The 25460-nt window shown below is 43.4% G+C and overlaps 2 protein-coding genes across 3 annotated transcripts in view; one reads left to right on the plus strand and one right to left on the minus strand.

The window, feature by feature from the left end:
• Nucleotides 1-211: 211 nt before the first annotated feature.
• tyrp1b (tyrosinase-related protein 1b) lies at nt 212-7061 on the plus strand. The gene is made up of 9 exons (XM_031871968.1): nt 212-267; nt 1076-1434; nt 1643-1751; nt 2528-2741; nt 3177-3381; nt 6033-6200; nt 6344-6523; nt 6601-6747; nt 6819-7061. Exons 1-9 carry the CDS (start codon nt 254-256, stop codon nt 7022-7024), a joined length of 1602 nt encoding a protein of 533 aa, XP_031727828.1. The 5' UTR covers nt 212-253; the 3' UTR covers nt 7025-7061.
• A 4365-nt stretch (nt 7062-11426) lies between these two features.
• LOC116396928 (multiple PDZ domain protein) overlaps nt 11427-25460 on the minus strand; it is a 38307-nt gene continuing 24273 nt past the window's right edge. Inside the window, exons 24-42 of one of the 2 annotated variants that reach the window (XM_031871966.1) lie at nt 24450-24560; nt 24006-24071; nt 23542-23610; nt 22948-23047; nt 21976-22184; nt 21570-21661; nt 21358-21481; nt 21158-21250; nt 20068-20379; nt 19728-19811; nt 18795-18988; nt 17149-17296; nt 16974-17045; nt 16670-16766; nt 16478-16521; nt 15921-16043; nt 14819-14922; nt 13352-13475; nt 11427-12449 (exon numbers count right to left, since the gene is read on the minus strand). In XM_031871966.1, the coding sequence (XP_031727826.1) occupies nt 12303-12449; nt 13352-13475; nt 14819-14922; nt 15921-16043; nt 16478-16521; nt 16670-16766; nt 16974-17045; nt 17149-17296; nt 18795-18988; nt 19728-19811; nt 20068-20379; nt 21158-21250; nt 21358-21481; nt 21570-21661; nt 21976-22184; nt 22948-23047; nt 23542-23610; nt 24006-24071; nt 24450-24560 (2313 nt within the window). In that variant the 3' untranslated portion in view covers nt 11427-12302. The remainder of the gene's footprint in view (nt 12450-13351; nt 13476-14818; nt 14923-15920; nt 16044-16477; nt 16522-16669; nt 16767-16973; nt 17046-17148; nt 17297-18794; nt 18989-19727; nt 19812-20067; nt 20380-21157; nt 21251-21357; nt 21482-21569; nt 21662-21975; nt 22185-22947; nt 23048-23541; nt 23611-24005; nt 24072-24449; nt 24561-25460) is intronic. The other variant, XM_031871967.1, reaches the window with a different exon arrangement.

Raw genomic sequence — 25460 nt, forward strand, 5'->3', positions numbered from 1 at the left:
TCTTTTATTGCACTGGCGTCATTCGGGTTGTGATCATAAGGCCTATGAAAGAATGTTCGAAAAAGCACACGAAGCCTCAAGTGTGTTCACGTGTACTATGTGTGTGTGCTTTATTTGTGTGTGTGTGTGTGTATGGGAGTTCTTACACAAGCTCCAGAGAGGTCTGGTCATGCGCTCAGTAGCTATTTAAGCCAAGAGGGGGGAATGGGCCGACTCTTGGGGGGCAACAGTTCTGCAGAAAGAGAGGAGCAGCATGCACAGTCAGAGGTAGGGGAAGCACACGACACTGATGATTTTGTTTTATCCCATAATGAAATGTAGAATGCAATAAGTTTTAAAACCTAACAGTGTGAACGATTGCTTCTGCAACATTTACAAACTGGAAGTAAATATGAGACTAATTTACAATTAAGCTCTTGGCAAAGGTTTTAAGGATCTCTGCAAAAGAGCAACATGTAAAACACTTTTTTTAATTGGTAACTTAACTTCAGTCGTTGTTCTCACTGTTTTGTTGAGAAAAAAAATCATTGCACTCGCCAAAGCTACTACTCCCTCCATTCATTCATTCCTCATCAACAAGCTTCAAAAGACAAGCAAATCTAACTGCAAAAAAAAAAAAAAGGTTGAAGCAAATTGGCGCTTGCCGTCTGTTGTTGAAAGCATTTCTGAACTTGTAAGAGTTGAAAGCTAATAGCTTTGTGAATTATGAATAATGACTCGAACTGCCTGCAGGGGCGTGTAAGAAGTGAAGTTTCGGAATAATGTTAAGACAATTGGCTTTAACAAGAGAACACAGAGCAGGCGCGTTGTTCTTGAGCTTAATTGAAGTGCATGTCTGCAGTGGATTGACTTTTTCTGTGTGATGGGATAGGCTCCGGCCCCCTTACAACCCTAGATAAGTGGTTTAGAAAAAGATGGATGGATGTAAAACAACAATTCTCAACATGTAAAAAAGTGGCTACTCCATCTTTGTGTTTCTGAAATTCCTCACCTACTTTATCTTAACTTCATTCTCCCTATCTAACTTACCTCGTGCACCTAAAATACGTCCTCCTTTCCTCTGTATTTTGGGTAGCATGTGGAGAGCGGTTCTCCTGCTGGCGACCCTGTGCTTCACCCTAACGCTGGCCCAGTTCCCCCGGGAGTGCGTCACCCCCGCGGGGCTGCAGAGCGGCCAGTGCTGCCCGTCCCCCTCGGGGGCGGCAGGGGACGAGTGTGGCTCCAGCACAGGGAGAGGGCAGTGTGTGGCCATCGCGGCAGACAACCGGCGCCACGGGCCCCAGTACCCTTACGCTGGGCGAGACGACCGAGAGAGGTGGCCCCTGAGATTTTTCAACCGCACCTGCCAGTGCAACGGGAATGTCAGTGGCTACAACTGCGGGCAGTGTCGACATGGGTTGACTGGACCAAACTGTGATCAGAGGATCTCTGTGGGTAAGAGAATGCATGTCTGGGCCTTTACATATAGGGAAATACGGTCAAGAGAACGTGGGCAGCATTTATTGTTATAAGAAAAGCAGTGTGTTTATTTTTAATAACAATTTTCTCTCCTCCTCTCTTCCCTCGTTCCTCCCACACCTCGACAACCCTTAATTCTCTCTTTCTCTCTTCCTGCCCTCCTGTCTCCCTCCACCCCCTCCAGTCAGGAGGAATATCATGCAGATGAGCACAGCCGAGAAGCAGGCCTTTGTGAACGCTTTGGACAGAGCTAAGAGGACGGTCCATCCTGACCTGGTCATCTGCACACGGCGGTACAACACAGAAGCATATATATATATATATATATATATATATATATATATATATATATATATTGCATTATTACAATCATTCTGTGTGGACTTGGGAGTATTTTCAAATAGTTTTTATGGTAATTGAAAGGGAGATTGATCGCTATTCAGCCAGTCTTTGTATCACCACTGTGGAACAGACAGCCGAGCTTCGCCCAAAGACCTGCAGGCTCAGTGTAGCTGAGTTTGGCAGTTGAAAGCCCCAGTAATACAGCTATGGGTGACCCCATGCTGTGTTTTTGAAAGTCATCAGTGAAATCATGAAATTTCTTGTGGCGGCTTTCTACCTAAGCAGCAGGTGGAAGTGCAAATAATCAGTTTAGGCTGGACTAAAGGGGTTTATAATCCTCTAAGTAGCAGTGCATAATTCTGTGAAAGACCTCCTTCCAAGTCAGTTGAGGATTATAGTAGATTAATTTTTTGAAGCAATTCTCAGCTGCAGGTAAAATAACCCTTTTAACCTCCTAATAAAAAAGATAAAATTTTTCCTGTATTAACGGGCACGTCAAGTATCTCAGCCCCCCCCTCAAGGCGGCTATACAGACATAAAATGTACATGCAATGTCTACTAATTTTTATAGTTCAACTAAAAGCATATATTCTTACACACCAACTTAACAAACATGAGTTTGGAGACTTTTTCTGCTGTGAAAAACAAGAAGATAAACAGGCTATTTTAAAGCAGTGTGTCGTGAAAAAACACAAGGTTACATCTTTCCTGCTGCTCTCATCTGTAGGTACCAGGAGGTGTTTGGACCCGATGGCAACACCCCGCAGTTTGAGAACATCACCATTTACAACTACTTTGTTTGGAGTCACTACTACTCTGTCAGTAAAACCTACCTGGGGCCGGGCCAGAGCAGCTTCGGAGGCGTAGACTTCTCCCACGAGGGCCCGGGTTTTGTCACCTGGCACCGATTTCATCTGATGCAACTGGAGAGAGACATGCAGGTGAGAAGAGGGAAGGGAGGGGAAGGAGATAAAGGGGGGAGGGTGAAAAAGAAAAGGAGTAAAGAGAGGTGGCTTTTGGGCTGATGGAGTGATGAAGGAAGTGAGGATGGGAGAAAGGATGGTGAGGGAAGGAAGGAAAGAGTGTGGGGATTTGAAGAGCTGGAGACGGAGCGGAAAGCTATCCTGGAGGAGAAAGGAGGAGAAGGGCAGATAGAGGTAAAAGAGATGTTTACCAAAGGTGGAAGATGGTAAGAAAATGAGGGAAGTGTTGGAAAATAATGCAGGATTGAAAGAACAACATCAGTAGAATACAAGAAAAGAAGGAGGACATTAAACAGCATTGCTTAATTTAACAATAATTTGGAGAAAAAGCTTTCTCTACCACATTTATCTATTGATCCCTCCATGAACACTTCCTTCATTCCATCTATGCAGGACATGCTGGGCGACCCAACATTTGCCCTGCCCTACTGGAACTTTGCCATTGGAGGCAGCGAGTGCGACATCTGCACGGACGAACTGCTCGGAGCGAGGAGCTCCTTTGACATGAGCTCCATCAGCTCCAACTCCGTGTTCTCCCAGTGGAGGGTTATCTGTGAGAGCGTGGAGGACTACGACACTTTGGGCACCGTCTGCAATGGTAAGGACAGCTGCAGTAACGCACACTATACCCAACACGTTCTCATCCCTCAACTTGTCACATACTGACAATTTGTCAGATGTAAACTAAGTAAAATGTAAACTAAGTCAAACGAAAATCAAGTAAAGTGTAAACTAAGTAGGTAAAATAAGTAAAACGTAAACTCATTAAAGCGTAAACTAAGTAAAACATAACTTAAGTAAAATGTAAACGATGTAAACAAAGTAAAATGTAAACTAAGTATGTAAACAAGTAAAACGTAAACTCATTACAGCATAAACTAAGTAAAACGTAACTTAAGTAAAATGTAAACTAACTATGTAAACAAGTAAAACGTAAACTCATTACAGCGTAAACTAAGTAAAATGTAACTTAAGTCAAATGTAAACAATGTAAACAAAGTAAAATGTAAACTAAGTATGTAAACAAGTAAAACGTAAACTCATTACAGCGTAAACTAAGTAAAACATAAATTAAGTACGTAAACTAAGTAAAACGTAAACTGAGTACGTAAACTATGTAAAACGTAAACTAAGTTAAATTTAAACAAAGGAAAACTTAAACTAAGTACGTATATGTAAAATGTAAACTAACGCCGTAAACTAAGTACTTAAACTAAATATGTAAACTGAGTAAAACATAAACTAAGTAAAAAGTAAACTAAGTATGTAAACTAAGTAAAATATAAACTCAGTACATAAAGTAATTCAAATTCAAACACCGTAGTTTAAGTATGTATAAGTATAACAAAACTTCAAAACCAGTAACCTGGTTAAAAGTCCTTTGTTTGTTTTGCCCATCCACTTCCTCCTGCCCTGTGGCGTTTTTCAGTCTTTACACTACGTCATCACACTCTCGGACGCAGATGGGTTTACAATGTATTTCCATGAAAGCCGATTGCATCTCCTATGGACGCTCAAGGGTGCCTTGTGTGTCGGTATCAGACAGCCAGGGCTGTGACAAAGTGTCGTTATTTGGCGCCCTGGGCTTCTGTACCACACTGTGCAGGGGAGCGGTGTTGATATACAACATAGTCACAGCTGCATCAGAAAAGAGGGCAACGAGCTCATAAAGAGAGCATGTAGAACACAAGCTGCTATAAATAATACCTCACTGCTGTTGTGCCACATTCTATATGCTCTCTACTACTACGGTTTGTCTGAAACTACTTGATTTGCTGTGTGCATCCATAGCACTGCATTTTAAGACACTTGGACTTTGAGCCATTTCTTCACTGGGCCTAATTTCTCTTTTGCAGATATCAGAGCGTGCAGTTTTTCCAAGTGTTAATTCCCAATGGGTCGAGCGGTTTAGACTAGAATAAGGCAACCCTGTGTAACACTGTAAGCTAGACTTTACGTGATCAGATTTGCGGGGATTGGATCTCATTCCACACTGGCACCAAAATCACTAAATCACTACTTTTCGCACACCTAATCCATACAATATTTCTTTTTCTTGTGGTGTTGAGAAATAATGGAAGAATGTCAATCCTCTTTTAGCGAAGAGCTCTACTACAAACATATTGAGGGGGGTTCCTTTTGAACAAATGCATATGTATCAGAAGGGAATTTGGTAACAGGTAGAACATGTGAGTGGCCAACGTGTGAGCGATCTGTCTCATTAATCCCCTTAGAGAGTCATGACAGGCCTGGTATTTCCTGCGTCAACAAGCAACATCTCCCTAAATGGGTTAAGGGGGTGGGGGGTTGCCTCATTTGTGCATGTGCTTGTTGAAGACAGGAATCTAGCAGTCTACTGGTTCCTTTGATCTGAGGGAATAATCTTCAAACAGACAGACAGTCTCAGTTATGTAGCCTTCTGTTTATGTGCTTGTGTGTGTGTGTGTGTGTGTGTGCGTGTGTGTGTGTGTGTATGTGTGGGAAAGAAAGTACAACAAAAAAAAAGGAAGAAAGAGATCATGCATGCGAGAAAGAAAAAAGAAATTTGTTCTGTTCAGTCACAGGACTCCCACTCTCTACTGTTGACTTTGAGTGAATAATTTAAGCAAGAAAACTGCCATCCTGTCATGTTTAGGACTGATCAAACTAGTCTAGTCTAGAATTAGAGAGCAGTTAAAAAATACAACATTTCTAATCATCTTTTCTTTCCATATCTGTTGGGACCAATGGCCCGAATCTTAACTACAATGCTCCACAAACCACCATCGCCTCACGGTTGTATCCCTCCACCAGTCGTGTTGCAGTTTACATCCGCGTTTCATCATTTTGTCCTATTAGACAACATATGTTTTGTGAGGTCACAGTAGCCTTTGACCAACAAACCCTAATCTGATCCAATTTGAGTGCAAGTGGAAGTTTTTGCCAAATTTGGAGAAATTCCCTTCTGGCATCCCTGAGATATGGCGAAAATGGGATGGATGTGAGGTCACAGTGACCTTTGACTACCAAAATCTAATCAGGTCATCCTTGAGTCCAGGTAGACGTTTGTTCCAGATTTGAAGTAATTCCCTTTAGGCGTCCATGAGATATCGAGTTCACAAGAACGGCCCGAATGGATGACCTGAAAACATAAAAAAGACCATAACTGTCATTGTCCAAATTATCTTTTGTCTGAGTGTAGAGGTAACTCTCCTGCACTAGAGTGAGATAACATTACCTCTGACCTTGGATTCTGTCCTCATCCCCCAGGCACAGAGACCAGCCCCATCAGGAGAAACCCAGCGGGCAACGTGGCACGTCCCATGGTGCAGCGGCTGCCGGAGCCCCAGGACGTGTTGGACTGTCTGGAGCTCAATGCCTTCGACACGCCGCCATACTATTCCACCTCCTCCGAGAGCTTCAGGAACACCATTGAAGGTGCACAGTTACGCGTCGGGTTACGGATTAGAACATCCTCCCATTAACCTGTGGAGGATAATCAGGCACACACTTGACCTTAAGCATGCACATGCTTTGTTTTCGAATTTTGGTAAATCGGGCGTGAATTTGTTTTATTCCAGGCTACAGTGCCCCCCAGGGGACGTACGACCCGGTGATCCGCAGCCTCCACAACTTGGCCCACCTCTTCCTCAACGGGACGGGTGGACAGACTCACCTCTCGCCCAACGATCCCATCTTCGTCCTGCTGCACACGTTCACCGATGCAATCTTCGACGAGTGGCTCGGCAGGCACCAACCAGGTATGCTCAGACTGAGCCGGATGCGGGAACAAACTCAGAAGAATATATAGATGAGCCCATTTGTTCTATTCCTGCAGGTGAAGTGGTGTACCCCGAGGAGAACGCTCCTATCGGGCACAACCGCAGATTCAACATGGTTCCATTTTGGCCCCCCGTCACCAACGCTGAGATGTTCGTCTCTGCCCCGCAAAACCTGGGATACTCCTATGAGGTCCAGTGGCCAGGTGAGTAACGGCACATTGGTGCACAAATCCCAATGACCCCTCATGACCCCCCTCCTCTCCTCACCCCGCAGTTCGTGCCTACACCCTGTCTGAGATCATCACCATAGCCATCGTTGCGGCCGTGCTGGTGGTGGCGGTGGTGGGCGGCGTCATCGCCTGCGCCGTGCGCGCCCGCTCCTACCGCTCGGCCGAGGCCCTGGAGCCACTGCTGGGAGAGACGTTCCGGCGCTACTCGGAGGACGACCGGAGGCTGGACAAATCACAGTCTGTCGTCTAAATCCACGCCTTTTCCAGAGAGGCCTTAACATTTTCACGTGTTCTTTTTTTGTTTTTTTTTTCTTACTTCTTCTAATAAAGTCGAGCTGGTTTTGAACCCTGAGTCTGTGTGTCTGTCATTGTATTTGGTATAAATTGTTGGCAGAGTCTGCTGTTGGTAAGTACACACTATAGGGGACTATTTCTCCCCTATAGTGTCCATTTATCAGCTCCCAATTACGTGTATTCATGCAGACAATGTTCATCTATCTGTAAGATGAATGGCAACAGTCCTAATGGGTTTGATGTTCCATTCATTGTGCATTTAATCTGAGCCCATTGCCGTGTGAATAATATGCCCTGGTGTACGATATGAACAGACTACAGACGGGTCTTAATATAGAGGCCTTTACTGCAGGCGCAAATGTGCTTGTCTGAGGCCTGGAGGCCCACCAGCAAACCACTTGGATGTAATGTTGAGTCTCAGCGATGAGTCAGATCAATGTCATCATGTCTTCATAGGAGCACACACACCGCCCTCATGTGGATGTAACACATTACTGCTGCAGTATGAGTCATGTGCTTGTAACCCTCTAAAAACCCAAGCATTGATTTTATTGATGCAGAATTTTTTTGACTTTAGCACATATAAGTACCACCACTTTAATCTTAATAAAGTCCATACATTTTTTAGGCATGTGTGTAAAAATTTTAAAGACATGAAACTGTGGGATGCAACACAATTAAAAACAAATACAAATGTAATCGAAGCCAATCAGTTATTTCTTAAATACTTAAACCAGCCCGGCACTTCAATGAGCACCACGTTCAAAGTCACCTCCATCGCCTTTCTTCAGCCATTCTGACGCTTGTCTGCCAACCCTACACAGTATATAGGGTTAACTGTTGACCTTAACCCTATAGCGCACTTATGAATCTACTGTATTTAAACACTGTTGCCGTAGATGGCTCAATTGATGAATTCAGTGTTCCGTGAGAGATCGTCAGGTGTGCCGTAGGAAATTTCACTTAATCGGTCCAAAGAAATATTATTTAGTTGCTGCAAATAATTTGCGCGTCTGAACCTGCAAGAGAGTGGCTGGCTAAGTAACTAATTACTCTTCCATGCCAGTGGGTGGCAGTAGGTAGCGCAATAATGACCTTCATTTAAGACAGTAGAATTAAATGATGTGCGGGAGAGGTTGCGGTGACAAGACGAACAGCGATGGAGAAATATGTAGACTCTGAACTGGGCCCTGGACAAAAGTCTAACCCAGATGAAAAGCCGAGTATGAGTGGTGGTCAAAAGAAAGAAAAAACTGTGAGCTCGAGGCAATACAGCGAAAGTTATCTTTCATTTGGATTTACTTTCACCGGGGATCCGACTGCACCGACTCCGTTATGCTTGGTGCAGTCCATCAGTGCCATGGTCCCCAAGCAAGCTTAAACTTCATCTCCAAACGAAAACACCCGTCACTTCAAAACAAGAACACGGACTATTTGTCATTTGGTAACTTTTTTGGTTGTCGGTGTGCCGCTGGATCTTTTTAATGTAAAAAATGTACATGGCTCAGAAAAGGTTGAAACACACTGTCTTAGTGTATGGTTATTATCCCGCCCAAAAATGCTGAGATGACAGCTAGTCTGAGGGTGTTGGGATATGTAGTGTTTGTCTACATTCAGATCGGGACAGGTACTACTGGACAGTTTTAAATAGATGCTGCAGCTACCATTGATCATTTAGGGGGCTGAGGTTTACCTTTCACTATCTAAAGTTGCACTCTCAGTTTTGAAATGGGAGATTTTTTAAATCAGTGTCTTAAATTTGACCAGTAAAAAAACAACAATGACTTACATTAACAAATAGAACAATTTAACAGCAGGCTAGTGAACAATCTTAGAAAACAGCGTTTAGATGCGGAGAATAGTTTGTGACAAACAACTGAATGAAGAATTATTGAATCAAACTGAATGAATAGCAGTTTTAAAGCTTGTAACCCGATGATGCGGCATCTCATGTCGCGCTTCTCTGCTATAAGTGCACGACGGCGTCTCATTATCTCTTGCTTCGGGCTACGCCGCTGAATAAAAAGGCGTGACACAAGCGCCGCGTGCTTCTCTGCACCAAATCTCCCACCAGTGCAGCTCATTTGCTTGTGAAATCTCCAGATTTATATTGGGGAATGACGTGGAACTGGCACCTTCTAACTGCAATGTACTGTAAGTACTGTAGACTAAGATTAGTTTTTTTGAGACTCAGCACTGGGATGAACTGCTAAGGAATGGCATTTTTTTGCAGTGCATGCTGGTATCTTGAAATAGAATCTCATGGGAATGGATGGGAAAAGAAGAAGAGACTTTCTTTTTTTTGTTGTTGTTGGGGGAGATCCACCATCAGTTGGCTGTTCTCTCTGCACCAGCAGGTTACACTGACAAAAAAAAAGACAATGCTGTGGATTTATCAATATGGGGAGAGGTGACAGTCACACACACGGAACAATCATTTGGCCGCTGCTACCCTCCCGAGAAGGAGAGAGAGAGAGAGAGAGAGGATCATTAGCGCCTTTCATGACAAGTGGTGCTCTCTCGTGGAAGTCCTCTCATTCTCAGCTGCAGGAAGAAAAAAACGCATTACAGCTTTGCAGCTTCAGTGGAGAGGCCCAGTGGAGGGTTTTATACACGATGGAGAAGAGGGTGAGAAGGGGCCAAGCGGTGGGGAAAAAAGAAGGTCCCGTTGCCAGTGGCCTGCTGGCATACTCCTCATAGACGTTTGAAGAAAAGGGAAATTTGTAAAACAAACAAACAGCAGATCAGTTTTCCTGCTTAATGAAAGATAAATAAGGGAGACGTCAATGCATCTCTGCTACTCCCACTAGAGTTGTACGAAAATCAAATGAAACCAGAAATGACAAAAATATATAGATTTGGTTTAAGATTCCAAACAAGTAGAAGATAAAATAGTTTTAAATTCACAAAAGAAGAAACCATAATATTGTTGGAAACATTCTGGTTAAATGCACCAAAAAGCATTTTTCCATCTTAAAAACCTCTTCCCACCAGCCTTCGGGCGACGCAATTGTTCATCTGGAGGAGGATGAACCAGACTGCGGTGGCTGGGTTTCAATAAAGCTTGCAATGTGAACAGATGGCTTTGATTAATGCGCAGGCACCAGACAGGAGCTCCCTAGATGCCTCCTATCTCCTAAATGAGACATTTGTGTGCAAATGTATTGTTTGTCAGGTTGTCGACAGTAAGTCCGGTAGTTAAAGTGGAAGGTCTGTGCATTTATAAAGAAACGGAACAGGTCTTCATTGGCGTTTTTCTATCTCAGGTCTGGAAGGTCTGCATCCTAGTCTGCGTCCTAACTTTAGTCTCAAACTAACTCTCCTCAGCGGTGGAAATTAACTCACATTTACTCAAATACTGTGCTTTAGTGCAATTTTGAGGTACTTGTACTTTACCTAAATATTACCATTTCCTGCTGATTTCTTCAGAGGCAAATATTGAATGATTTCTTCCCCCACTGCATTCATTTTTGATACCTTTAGTAGCTTTCCAGATTGAGATTAATGACACAAAATATAATCAACAATTAGATTATGATGAATTCACAAGCTACCCAGCAGTATGTATAGAGTCAGTACAATCAGCCCCGCCTGTATCAGCTGCAATAATACAGTGATGAACACATTAATGCATCAATAACTATAGTCCAATCATGTAAAAATACAGTATTCTGAAATTCTTCATGAGTACTTTTGCCTCTGGTACTTTAGGCATACTCTGTGTTGTTTCTACTGTCAGACATCTAACTGCCTCTCCTGTTGTCACCCACTTTGTGATTTAGTGCTGCCCTGTCACTCCATGATGTACTGCGTGACACACTCTTCACTAAACCTGAGTGATCGTGAAAATGCGCTCATGTTTGAAAAAGACAGAGAGAGAGAGAGAGAGAGAGAGAGAGAGAGAGAGAGAGAGAGAGAAAAGCACAACCACGACAATAAAACACCCCCCATGGCAAAAAATCAGCTCGCCTGTTTAGAAATAAAAAAATATGCAAAAAGGATTCCTGCATCTCTCCCTAAAGAAACGTAACCGCGGGCACAGACGTCCTCATTAGACAGTTCAGGAATCTCAAGATTATCGGGTGACTTCTTCTGTGGGATTTGGAAGTCAAACAACGTGTGATATCCACGAGCTTATCTAACTCAGTGTTATTCCAGAGAGGCGTCGCAAAGCACCATGGAGCTGCTTGTGTCACTGCAACATCAGTGAGCCGATCAACAGAAATCCTGAGCTATAAATAAAGTTCTGCGTACCAAACTCTAAACAAACGAGCATTTAATAAGATCACTCGCAGTTCAGTTAACACAACGTGACACAATCCCAAACCCTGCCCCCCCCCCCCCCAACGTGTGTGCTCCGAGTGCGGGGGCTACTGACATGAATGAAATAAAATAAATTATATATGTGGAGAACACATAAATATCACAGTACAAATTAAGTCATATAAAACAGGGGCGATGCTTTCTAAATCGAGATCGCACATTGCGCTAAAACTCCCTAAAAGATGCCCGAGCACGTTACGGATTATGAAAACCGTAATAAATCTGTGAATAAAATCCCACGGATATCTTGCGCATTAAAGACATGTAAAGAACATTGATTATTCAAGCAATCGTGACACACCTTGAACGATCAGAAGATGAAGCATGAAGGAAATTAAAAGTGAAACGGTCTTGACAGCTTATTGCCATACAAAAAGTTTGGCAGAAGCACTTGGCATGTATAGCAAATACGCGTCACACTGTGTCTCGATGCACAGGTCGGCAGAGTCAGAGGTTTTCGGGGGATGGTTATTTATTCACGAGCGTGTTTACGTGGGCAATGATGCTTATATTATAGAGACCTTGAACTGGGACAACTAGGACACAATATATAAACCAGCAGTTGGCTTATTTAATAGTTGCCTCTGGTGTTTATATCATTCTATGGTTACTATAAATACATCCTGCTTGTATTAATACAGAGATATATTCCTGATTGGGATATGAGATCCATATAACATAAACACATTAGTTCTAAATAACACCTTCACCGTGCTTGTTAACACACCCAGTTAGAGGTAGCGTCCCCTCCCCAGCTAAATTCAGATGAACACTATCTACTCTTCTCATGATTTTGCAAACTATGACTTCATCACCGGTTCGTGACAGCGGCAGTGACATTATTTGCGCCGAGGCTACTTCGCAGGAAACGTGGTTGTCGAGCGGACGCGCAAACAGGGGCCCTGTTCTCTTCAAGAGAGCACCGTCAGCACCACGGTCCCCCTGGTCTTCTTGAGGATGTCCACGGCCTCGGCGTGAGTCACGCCCTCCAGGCAGTGTCCGTTCACGGCGATGATCTGGTCCCCGCACTTCAGCCTGCCGTCCTCCACGGCCGCCCCCTGCCGGGCACACAAAGAAGCAGTCCGTCAGCGAGCGCAAAGATCAGACATCAGAAGCTGTTTCCACCGTTACATACACACGAAAGACAAAACAACTGACTGTACATACTGAGAGGAAACGCAATAACTGAGATAAAACGTCTCTCCAAATCTAATTCTGTTAAATATATCACATATAAACTAGATATTTAAAATGGATGATTGCTGGATGATTTAATAACAGCATTAATAACCGTCCTAGCCAATTGAACCAATAGAGGGAGAAACATCCTGATCATCCTGATTTGATAAGTTACAGCACATTCATATTCTCATTAGCTGTTAAAAACCTTAAAGGGACCCACAGAATCAAACATACATATTGTTCCTCTTACCTTTTTTTTCATTTACCGATCGAGCTTGTTTTGGTGTGAGTTGCTGTAGAGATGTCGGCCTTCTCTACAGTATAATGGGACTATATGGCACCCGACTTGTGGTGCTCCAAGCGCCAACAAAATTAATTTGGATAACTCAACGGCAACTTTTTAGAAATCATTACCAGGTTACTCAAAAAGAATCCACAGACTGTGTTGTGAGCAGTTTCATGTAGGAACTATTTTCTTTCAACCATAGATGAGTGCCATGCTGTCCCGTTATATTGGAGAGAAGGCAGATAACTCCAAAACTAGTCAACCCTCACCAAAACAATGTAAACTGATAGATAGCACTACAGGTAAGAGGAGAAATATGTATTTGTCCCTTTAAGCCTCATGCCGTTTACAATTGTGGATTCCAATTGTCTCTTACTGCACACGAACACGGACGCTTCTCCAGTATAACTGAACGCCACGCTGTGCCGCGATTAGATTTCCGTACCAGGAACCCCCATGAAAAGATTTCTCCCACGGCGGAAGTCCTCTCACCTTGTTGAAGACCGTTTTGATGTAGATCGGCAGGTCTCCGTGAGGGCTGCTGAACCCTCCCACGATGCTGAAGCCCAGGCCCGAGGAGCCTCTCTCCAGAGTGACGGTCTTATACATGCGAGCACTGCGGGGAATTGAAAGGATTGAAACAATGGAGGCGTGTGAAGCGCTGCGCTAGCTGTGCAGTGAAATACACTGTGTGTAAAAGTAGGAGTATCTAATCTCACCAGGACAGACAATAGGTGAGCAAAGAGAGGCAGATTTCTAATGTACTGTTTGGAAAAATGTGATGAATCCCTGAATTATTACATTTAAAAACGGAAATGTAATATTCAATAACACAGTTGCTAAACTTCCTTAAATAAGAAATTAATTAGAGTCACAAATAATTACATTTGGGTCACTTATGTACTACAACTAATATTTTCCCCATTAAAATGTCAGTTACCAGGTTGTGAAGTATAAATAGATTATGTGGTTTGATTAGCTGCCAAAAACAAACCCAGAAGCAAGAATTTGTTTCTTTTATGTTGTTTTTAACCTTTTGTCGTTTGTTTTAAGTCTGTTTTTTTGTGCTTTTATGAGGAACTTTTATGCTGCCTGTTTGGCCAGGACTTCCAGGCAAAAGAGATTTTAAATATCAATGGAAACACCCTGGAAAATGAGTAACAAATAATAAATTAAACTAAAGCTGCAAGAAGCAAAGAACAGGCCCTCGCATCTCCACGCACGTTCGGGGGTACTGGCGGGCTGCATTTATGTGAGGGTCAGACACTGCACGCATGAGTGCTGGTTGCTGGAAATTAGATACTGAAACATTTGTACAACCTCGTGTCTCGAATGTCTGGTGCTTGAGAACACACAATAATTATATGACAAAGTTACAGCTTGCTGCGTAGTGGCGAAACATGCAAATTGTCTGCCTCAACACCGTTCCATGAGAAAAACAACAACACAAAAGCTTTGAAATTTGGCGTTGTGAAGATCTTGAGATTCTTCTCACCAAATGTGAGATGGATCTGTTGGATCCTCTAGCAGGACTTTCAAAGAGGTCCACTCTGTCACGTGACCAATGACAGAACGCTGTTTGAGGTGTCGACTATTCTTTCACATTTTCGCGTCACATTAGTCGGAGGGACATACCAACCAAATTTGAAACAAAGCCGACCAACCCTCTCGGAGGAGTTTGAAGAAGTATGTTTAAAATACAGGAGAAACACACACAATGAGGAGCTTATGAAAGCCAATGTCAAGCATGTCTGAAAGGATGAGCGCAAAGTTCGTCAATATCTGAGCAACTAAGGCTGGAAATGACTCAATGCTAATTTTGTACCACTTCATGTTTCAAGGTGATGTTGCTGTAATTCATGTCCAGATCACACCAAGACCCACGTCAGATGATAAGTTTGGCGACCTGTGATGCATGTGCAAAGTTTCATTTCAGGCTGTCAGGAGACTGAATCTCACCAGAGGTTGTTGTGAAAGCGGTGCAGGCTGCTGGGTTGGCCTGACCGCGGCACGTGTACATCGTTGTGGTCTTCTGTGCTGCACCCACCGGAACCGGCAGCCACCTAGACACACACACACATACACACACACACAGTCTGACACTATCACTATCTGATATCTGAGGCCTGTCCTAATGTTAATAAAATGGAGTAAAAAATAAATAAAAACCCCTTTGATGCTTTACACACAATGTACTTGTCAAAAACAGCTGAAATCCAGCTCCTTACCAACACCTCTTATTCTCTCTTGCAACAAAAAGCTTCCCAGAGGCTCATTAACATAAAAAAAAAAATCAGTGTCAGGTTTACAAACGACAGCATCGTGCTCACATGCAAAACACTGATAATGAGTGGACGACTGAAACCATTTTCATTGCTGTTTCCATGCAGGTATAATTATGTCTGAGTGAGTTTTATAAAAAGTAATAATGACCTAGAGGGAGCACGGTATGGTTCACTGAGGAACCAGGCGTAGTGCCTCACACTGGCTTTGTAGATCTACTACCGTACGTCCCGGCGTGACGTTACCTGCAGACGGATGGTTCTGGTGGCGTTCTGCAGCAGGACTCCAGCTTGGACGCGAGTCATTCCCTCCATGGACACATCATTGATACAGAGGAGCCTGTCTCTTGCCTGACTGACACACACACACTCACTCACTTGTACTTCTACCTTTTATTGGCGAGGATATTGCTGGAGACAACCTTAAGTTGTCTTTTTATGATTTAATAAAGCCCTATTTTCTGTCTGTCTCTATTGGTATAGTCTGTACCACATATTTTGTGTTAGTACAGTATGTTTTGGAAGTGCTTCAACCCCTACATACTGTATAAGCTATGGTATGCAATTTTCAAATCCTTACAGAGACACCGTTAGTGAAACACTGGTCTTTATCCTCATCAATCTTGACCTGTAAATAAGATAATAGATATGCCGTAACAGTCACGATTCAAATCCTTACCCTCAAATCAAGTCGTTACCCTTAAATGAATTGTTTACCCAACAGTGAGGACGGACTTTTTTTGTCCACACAGGCACACACGCACGTCGCCACTCCCCACCTGTAATTGCTGTGTTTTGGCAGCCAGTCCATCGGTATCCATGGTAGCAATAAAAAGAGGCACGTTGTCATGGGGACTGCCCGCTCCTCCTGCTACACTGATGCCCAGGGAGTCACATGCACCCTGTGGTGATATCACACACACACACACACACACACACACACACACACACACACACACACACACACACACAGACAGATGGACAGTAGACCCTGTTAGACAATACCGGTGAATCACATGTCAGAGTCTGCACAAGAGATAAACACCCAATGTTATGCAAGTCTGGGGTCCAGCCAGGTTTGTGTGTATATATACACACAAATATATATATATATACAGTATATATATATATATATATATACAGTACACACATATATATATATATATATATATAGATAGATAGATAGATAGATAGATAGATAGATAGATAGATAGATAGATATACATATATACTCACAACGAAATACAGATATAGGAAGATATACATACAAATATTGAAGTAATAAATACTATATCAAATAAATAACAAGTGAACACATTACTTTTTCATGCCTTACCTTTTGTATTATTACTTGTTTGGCGTCAGGGTACTCTTGAAAGGCTGTGTGAGGAGAACGAGATATAGATTTGAGTAATTAGCTCGAAGATGTTAACAGCATTATTTCCACATCAATATATATATATATATATATATATATATATACAGTATGTATTCATTGTATTTGCATTTGCACAGGAGGGCGACTCACAGTAGCTCCCCGTCTTCTTATCTGTCTCCCTCTGGTGGCCGAGCGAAGCATCGCAGCCGCTTGAGTGGGTCAGGGTGGAGCAGTCGGAGTCTTCGCTCTGGATAAAACACAACTTAAAGTAGTCCTAGGTTCACAAAGTGCCGTTGTTAAAATCGTGCAAAGGAGTAGTAGTTGACAACAATGAGTTTACTGAGCTGGACTCTTAATTCAAATCATAGCGTGATAAAAAAAACAAACATAAATTCACCACACATCTTTCCATTTTCTTTGATGGCCTGTGATGGATGAGACACAGACAGCTTACCTGGCTCTGGTGTGAGTACTGCAGCCCAGCTTTAAAACGAGCCACCTCCAGGTGGACTGCTCCACTGCAGCTCTGAGAGCAAAGTCACAGATTAGATCTCACATAAGACAGTGAATCTGATTAAAAAAACTTGTTTATGGTCTTGGGTTTTGTGTGAGCGTGACAGCCGTCTGACCTGCAGAAGCTCGTGCACGTGTTCCTGCGAGGCCGCGCGGACATCCTCCCCGTTGATTGACAGAATCTGGTCGCCAAGCAACAACCTGCCATCCAAATCCGCTACGCCTCCTCTGATGAGATCTGACACAAAGATGCCCGTGTCATTACTGTTGAGAGAAAACTGAGGTCAAAAACCGTGTCTGTTCCGCCCCCGCGGACCGAATTACGTGACCTGTGCGCCTGCTGTTCTGCATAACGTCACACTTGATTGTGCAAATTATGTGTCCTTCACCTTATTTTATTTATTTTCACAATAACGTAAGAGTCCCCGACCTCTAACTGGGTAAAGGCCTCAGAAGTCTCCTCATCTGAAACGCAACTTCAGACCCTAGGACCTTCAACGTGAAAAAACACTTGACAAGACTCTAATTTATGGTTGATAATTATTTTTCAATTATACCATGTCAATTAATAAAAGAGTAAACATCGCTGTTTCAAAAAAGACATTGAAAAGAGTAAATAATATCATCCGATACTACAGCAAAATGAAAAATAAATTGCAAATATGACTTTTGGATGTCCTTTCAAAGTCCATTTGATATGTAGAAATGAAGAACTCTCTCTCTTCATTCTCCTGTCTGTGAGAATGATGTTCTTCCTGATTGTTTGTGTCGCTTGTCCTCTCGTCCTCTGTCCTCCAGGTTACTTGGTGTAGAGGAGGTTGTGTGGCTTTCACTGTTTGTGCACACATTGTAAAAGGTCAATATTGTATAACCTTGTAAATTTAATCTTATATTCTGTTTTTAAGTTTACTTTGTAACATCTGTCTCTTGGGACTAGATGAAAAATAGCCTCTTGGCTAACTCTGGCATATTTACACCAATAAATAAATGATGTTGGTTACACATGACATCTATTGCATATCTGTCTGTCCTCCTCAGTTGGTGTCCCTGAGGTTTCTTCCATTTTATTTTTGTGAGGGGCAAAAACAAACGACAGAGGGTGTTGTATGTGATATAGATTGAAAAGCTCCTAGAGGCAAATTTGTGATATTGGGCTATATGAATAAAATAGACTTGACATAAATTACTTTTACATTAGGAAGATAATGCATTAAACTCACATATACAGCCTGCAAAAATGTGGTTAGCTTTAAAGCAAGTGTTCCTTTTCACTGACACATCAATATGAACCCTTCCTGTTTAAGTCTAACTGTTTAGAGTTTGCTGACTATTCAAAATGCATTGCAACATTCTAGCAATACAACTAAGGGACCAACTAACTTAACCTAACTTGAAAGTGGATTCTGGTTCAATTTGAGGTGAGAAAAAAGCCATTCATGTGATTAATCACTTCCTTTTTTTAATATAGTGGCATAATTCTGCAACTGCATGGCCTACTTTATTTCTCACCTATTACTCATTTTCACAAGGTGCAAGATTACACTGCTTGTAGATGTCGTCATCAACCCCCTTTCATTGGTTTGGCTTACGGTTGCCAGGCAAATTCTCTGGGACTGCTTTCGTCTGGCTTTAGGAGGCTACGTCTAGAATCAGATCCACAATTTGACCTACAGTACCAGTCAAATTTGGTCCGACGTACGTACCTGAAGATACAAAATAATTTGACTCTTCCTCACTTGTCACAACAACATTCTGAAAATACCTCTTCCCCACAGTGGCGAACCCTAGCCCCTCTCCAGGACGAGGCCTCAGCTCCAGGCTGAAGACGTCCCACAGGTCCTCCTCCCTGTAGGCCTCCTGGTGCCTGAAGACGCACAGGCGGACGCGCTGGGTGGTGAGCCGCAGCACGCCGATGGCCTCGTCGTGAGTGGCCTGCCGCAGGTCTATGCCGTTGACCTGGGAGGAGGTGAAAGAGACGCAAGCCGTCGTTGAACGGAGGAGGTCGGGAGAAACTGTATTAATGTAGCGCAACCAGCGGCTGGATCTTAGGGACGACTAATAACAAGGAGTGCGTTATTGTGCATCTTGCTTTTTTTGGAACCAGAAGTGAGCTAAGTACAACGAAATGCTGATTAAGACATTTTTAGGTCAACCAAAATGTTACAATCAACTTTCATGAACTAACAACAGACTGTGAACGGGTTAAAAAGTTCTAAGACGAAAACACGGACAACTCCCAGACCGGACGATGCCGATCATAATGACCTGTCAATCACAAGGTAGCCCCATTGTTGCTTTAGTCGTCCCCTCAGCGTCACATTGTCTCATGTCTGGATTTCTTAACTCGACTCTTCAATGGCATCAATTAGAACATCTTGCAAAAGTACCGTAGTTTTCAATTAGACGACTGGCTAACACTGGCACATTTACAGAAATGTTAACGAATGTGTCCTGACAAATAATTAAATAATAAATGATATAATAGCGTCAGAATTTGGAAAGACATGGCATTCACTGGACAGTGATGGAAAGAAAGATACAATACTTGATTTTCATTTTGAACACTAAAATTAAATAATCAAATTTGACCAACATTTTATTGTGCCGCATTATGTTTTATGATATAACTCTAGTGGAATGCAGTCTAATCACAGCATATTTAGATGAATAGATAATGGTAGGTTTTGTGTGTTACCTCTAATATGTGGTCTCCAGCCTGCAGCCTCCCATCTCTCTGTGCTGCTCCTCCATCGTTTACTTCATGGATTATTACTGCCCCCTAGTGGGGGGGAAACAGAAGACACCTATTCTTGCAGATAATCCAATCCAACTAAATTAAATCAGCACTGAACTGCTTAGTATATTCACAATACAGCGTCATCACTTTCACTGACAATGCCTGTGCAGATGCATTGTACTGTGATGAAAACATACACAGACCTTTTTGGCCTCATCATTTAGGATTATCAAGTTGTTAGAATATTCTGACTGATTGTGCGTTAAATGAAATGTTGATACAAATCAGCCTCCCTCACCAGCAGAGTGTCACATCCTCCGACGATGCTGAGGCCCAGGCCTACATTTCCTTTGCAAAACTCTATGGTGGTTTCCCCGCCAGCCACAACTGGGCAAAGCAGGGGGTCGGACGTGGTGGGAGCCGATCCCAGCCAATCAGAACACCCGACGGGAGAGGTCCGCGCAGCATTGAACGGCGGGGGAGGGGAGGGCACCGGGAGGGAGGCGGGAGTGAGAGAGCGGGGACGGGAAAGAGGTGGAGAAGAGGAGGAGGAGGAGGGACTGTTGGAGAGGTCGACGGTGACCCGCTGCTCCAGAATCAAACTGGACACCTGGATGCAGAGAAGACAGGCGAGTCATACATCATTATATCAGCTTGATATAATGGCCCCGACATGAAAGCTTATTAGCAGATGACGACATCACGTTAAAACACGGCAACCATTACCTCTCGGATACTATGGTTTCAGTTTCACCCAGAAATACCAAGAGACCAGAGGAATGTACAGCTGCGTGTTAATGTGCTGCACATTGATGGCTTGTTTTCCTGAACGATTATTGATTGTTGAAAAAGCTACAGTCAGGCCATTGAGGCTTGATAGATGAAGAAAATATTTCGGAAATATATTTTGGACTCTTTTTTGAGGTTACGATAAAAATGCAGTGGTGAAATGTAACAAAGCACATTTACTCAACTACTTGTACTTTGCTGGAGTACTTTATACTTCAACTCAGCGAGAGCTGAGACACAAATATTGTACTTTTCACTCCGTTACCTTCTTTGACAGATATAGTATTTTGGACACACAACATATGACCGGCTTATTAAATAGGATGCACTGATGCAGATTATACTACACAACAAATTGATAAAGTTGTTTCAAATTGTCTTTACATGGTTAAATGGCTAAACCATGTAAATCTGCATCAGTTATATTAATAATCCGATAATATAACATAGAGCTCTGACAGGGGCCACTCTATTGCATATTCATAATAAATGGCATTGAACTGGTTGAGATACAGTCATAGTATGTAGGCCACATGAAAATAAAAAGGTTATCAATGAGGATGTCGAAGGTTGTGATGATGCCGCTGGCGATGTCACACCTTACTGGCAGTGCCGTGCTGGGTCAGGGACCGGACCACCGCTCCGTCCTTGGACTCCCCCTCTGCCAGGCAGGGGCCGAGACCTGTGTGATCCTGGAGGTAAAAAAAGAAATAAAAAAGCAGACAAAAATCTCTAACTTTGAAATCATATTTACAACAATATGGCAGGTCATTGTTATTTACTGCAGAAGGTATTGCACCTGAGGTAGGATCACGTGCTGGACGTCTCTGGTTAACCCCCCGCGCTCTGCTGCATCCGTCCGGGAGTCGACCGTGTCCTCGCTCGCCGCCGTGGATCCCGTCTGACCCAGAGCTGCTTTATTCCTATTGGAAAAAAAAAAAAACTGTTTAGTTGAAGTTTGGTGGAGAAATGCAAACGAAAAAATAAAATAAAATCACTCTGCGCGTTTACCTGATGAGGATTATCTTGACTTTAGACGGAGCGTTGTTGATGATGGTGGAGGCGTTTTGGTGACTCCGGCCGTACAAGATCTGACCGTTGATCTGGAAGAAGAATCACACATCGTGTACCGTCTCCTTTATCTCCCCCCCCCCTTGATTTTCCTCATCAACTCTAATACGTGGCTGCTCATCAAGAGAATCCACCCCAGCACCCACCAATCCTTCAAATGGTAATTCGTCTGATAAATCTACAGCGCAGGCACTCAACGCTCTCTACTGACCCGTGACTCCCACCCACAACCCAGTGCTCTCTTTCTGCTGCTCTCAATTGTGACTCCAACCCTTCTTGCCCCCCCCCCCATCTGTTAATCTCAACCCCTCCCCTTCCTGTCCCTTCTTTCACTTCCTCTCCGTACCTCCAGCAGCTCGTCCCCGACACGTATCCTCCCGTCCAAACCGGCGGGTCCCCAGGGGTCTACGTCCGCCACGTGGACGCTCATGCGGGCCCTGGAGCCGTCCTTGTTGCCCAAGAGGCCGATCCCCAGGCCGCGAGCCACGGGGCCCTTCTCCAGCTCGATCATGTGGAGCTTCCCGGACAGGCTGCCGTAACGCTGGAGCATCTTTTCTATAAAAGAGAGACGAGAGTTAACAAGGAGAAAAATGTTTAAAAAAAAGCATTGTCACATAGACTGCCTCAAACGTATACCTGTGGAGCTTTTGACCACTATGGACCTATATTGTATGAGCATGTTTCACATTCCTGCCAGCAGTTTTCATACCACTTCATTGATTTGTAAAGATTCAGCGACATTGCCGACAATAGCAGCGCAGAAGGTGATGTGGACACAGCTGCTGTTAGAATGTTTTACGAGGGAAGGAGCGTACGCGACACATTTGGTAAGAACCTTGAGGATACGCGCAACGCATTGCGAAGAGCAAAACCGAATGTGTGTTTACAAGAAAACTCCACAGTCCACACATTTTAATGCTACAGGTACATAAAGCAAAGCCAAGGCGGAGGGCAGGGTGGCGGAGCTGTGAATGGATCTGAATAGCAAGAGGAAGCGCCTTGCTGGAACGACCCTCACTCGCTCCAAAATTGAATGAAAACCTCTTCCAAATAACGGACCTTGAAAACGTGTTCACAAATTGTGATCATTCAAAGAGTGATTTCTGAATGTGTGTTAGACTCCTGATAGTTTTATTTATTTTCTTTTGTAATGTAAGTATGTAGTTTCTCTGAGTGCATCACACGGCCTTCACTGCGTAAAAGTGGGCCCCGACACTAAAATCGCCAAGCTACAACTTTTCCTGTGGGGAGGAGTGAGGGGGGCTTTAAAGGAACCCTGTGTTGAGTGTGAGAGAAGTCTTTTATGATGCAGACTTACTCCTGCCGATGTCGCCCTCGCTCTCAGCCGCCGCCGTGACTGGTGCCGCAACGGTCGCGGGGTTCCTCCGATCCGTTCCGTCGGATGTCGGCGAAGGCACCTTAGGAGAAGCTTTGCATTATTGAACAAGGCAGAGTTGGAGATGCCTGAACGAGCCTCGGGGGTAGTCCAACTCGTGCCCGGTGGGACCCCCCCCTCCCCCCTCCCCCGAGGCTCGTTCAGTGTATCTTCGGTGAAGAAAAAAAAAATGCCGGAACAGGATGAATTAATGAACACAGTTGTTAATGTTGGCTAAAAATAACATGAAAGATGACCGGAATCATGCATTATTTTGTAACCGATTTACAAGCGCATGGGAACAAAACTTCAAAAGAACGCGCCGTCTATTTGGAGAGTTAGCATCTCCACCAAAGGAGGAAAACAAAAGGGTTTAAGCAAACAAGGTTGCTGCGAGGGACTTTGAACTGCAAGCGTTCTATCTACAAGTATGCACGTTAATTACTTTTTTTGGAAGTTGGCTTGGCAAAAAATGCTAATAGAAAGGCTGCTTTTAAGATGTTACACACACACACACACACACAGTAATGTACCAACCTTAAAGGGCGCGGGAGTGAAGGGGTTTGTAGGGGAGAGGGTGAGGAACAGACTGAGAGGCTCTGCCTTCTACGATCAGGAAGGGAGACAGATATAGTTCCATACGCATCACCAACAAAACAGCATTCTACCCCTCAAAAGAAAACATCATTCTTTTTGGAATACCATGTAGGTGTTAATGACTCATCATATATATATATACTAGTGTATACATAACATTCTCTCTCTACACGACAGCCATACAAAGCCAAACATCAGTAACAGTGTGGGAACAGAAACTGAGGGGAAATGATTTCACAGCTTGTCATCTGTTCCAGTGAAATCTAAAGTCACGACATTCAAAACTGATTTCTTTTTTTTTAGACTTTGTAGGGCGGACAAACAGCATATCCTTTTTTTTTTTTTTTTTTACACAATACCATGTATTTATACTACATTTATACGTGTGAAGATCAAAGTATTACCTTGCCGCTGTGCGAGTTCGACTGTGGCGTCGGAGTTAGTCTCCCGTGGTTGGCGAGCATAGGGGACTGTGGGCGGGAGAAAAAAACAGGAGACGCGGAGAGGGAAGGTGAACGTCTGTACGACTGTGGAACACACTGCAGATGCTTCAAATGGCGCTTCCGATATTGCGATGTGTACACCGTGTGCTAAATATGTTTTCAGTCGGAGCATATGCTTTGTGTCCGGAGGAATTCATACTGTAATGCAACAAAACTCCTACGAACACCGCTGAAATTCTGCCGAGAGTTCTCCCTCACCTCTGTGAGTGCTGAGACTCGGACGCAAATGCTACGCAAGGTAATGTATGCATACCTAAATATACACTGCAAAGTGATTTTCTAAGACAGTAGAAATGTGCTATTTTGTTGTTGTTGTTTTGTTATTTCTTTTTTGAGATGCAATACCTGAGGTCTGTGTTGTCCCGACTGGACCAAGAAGACCACGGAGTCTCCAGCCCTGCGGATGGCCTCCACCGCCTGCTCATGGCTGGCATCTCTCAGGTCCACGCCGCACACCTTGGACGGGTCAACACACACACACAGCAAATACTGAACAAAAAGACGATATGTGTAATTACCTGAGAAATAAAGAAGTCGCGATGATGATAGTCCTGTAAATCCCATTAGGCCTTAACCCTTAGAGACCCACATAGACCTGTATTTGTCCTTTTTAGGGGGAGTCAGACGATCGTTAGCAGGTCAATGGAAGACACCACATAGAAGAGGTGAAAAATGGGATCCATCAGATGCAACTCCACAGCGTGCGTCAAGTTGTTCTAGTTATAAATCGGCAAAGAAAATGTTAAAAATGAATTAATTCAAATGAAGTGTGAAACTGTAAAAGGGCTTAGAACATTTTGATGGGAGTATATGATCACTCCCATCGTTACTTTACCATTTACCAGTTGTTACACCGATTTGGTGCTAAATTGAAAAAAACATTTTTACCACTGAAGAATTGATAAAAAACACTATCAAAAACATCTCCAAAACACTACATCAAATCACCAAGACCTTGAGGAACATCATAGAAAAAGTCGTGCTGTTATGTGGTTTCAAAAGCTTTTGACATTCGGAGATTTCTGCAAGAATTGCATTGGAAGGAGAGTGCTTCTGCTTCTGCTCTGAATAGTATTCAGCCCTCTGTGTGTGCGTGTGGCATGGAGGGGCATATTTGCATTATATTTTGCAAGCCCTGTACTGTACAATAACAATAAAGCTGAACCTTGGCCCGACATAGATGGAGGGTTGGAGTGAATAGAAGGTTTTCTGGTTATACCAGGTTATTGCACGAGCAGCCACAAAACATGCAGACAATCTCTTTGTCATCATTTTTCAGTCTCTTAACCACTCACAGACTCTCTCTCTCTCTCTCTCTCTCTCTCTCTCTCTCTCTCTCTATATATATATATATAT

This window comes from Anarrhichthys ocellatus, unplaced genomic scaffold (assembly GCF_004355925.1).
Source record: "Anarrhichthys ocellatus isolate YVR2014 unplaced genomic scaffold, GSC_Weel_1.0 scaffold61, whole genome shotgun sequence".
In the NCBI taxonomy this organism is placed as follows: domain Eukaryota; kingdom Metazoa; phylum Chordata; class Actinopteri; order Perciformes; family Anarhichadidae; genus Anarrhichthys; species Anarrhichthys ocellatus.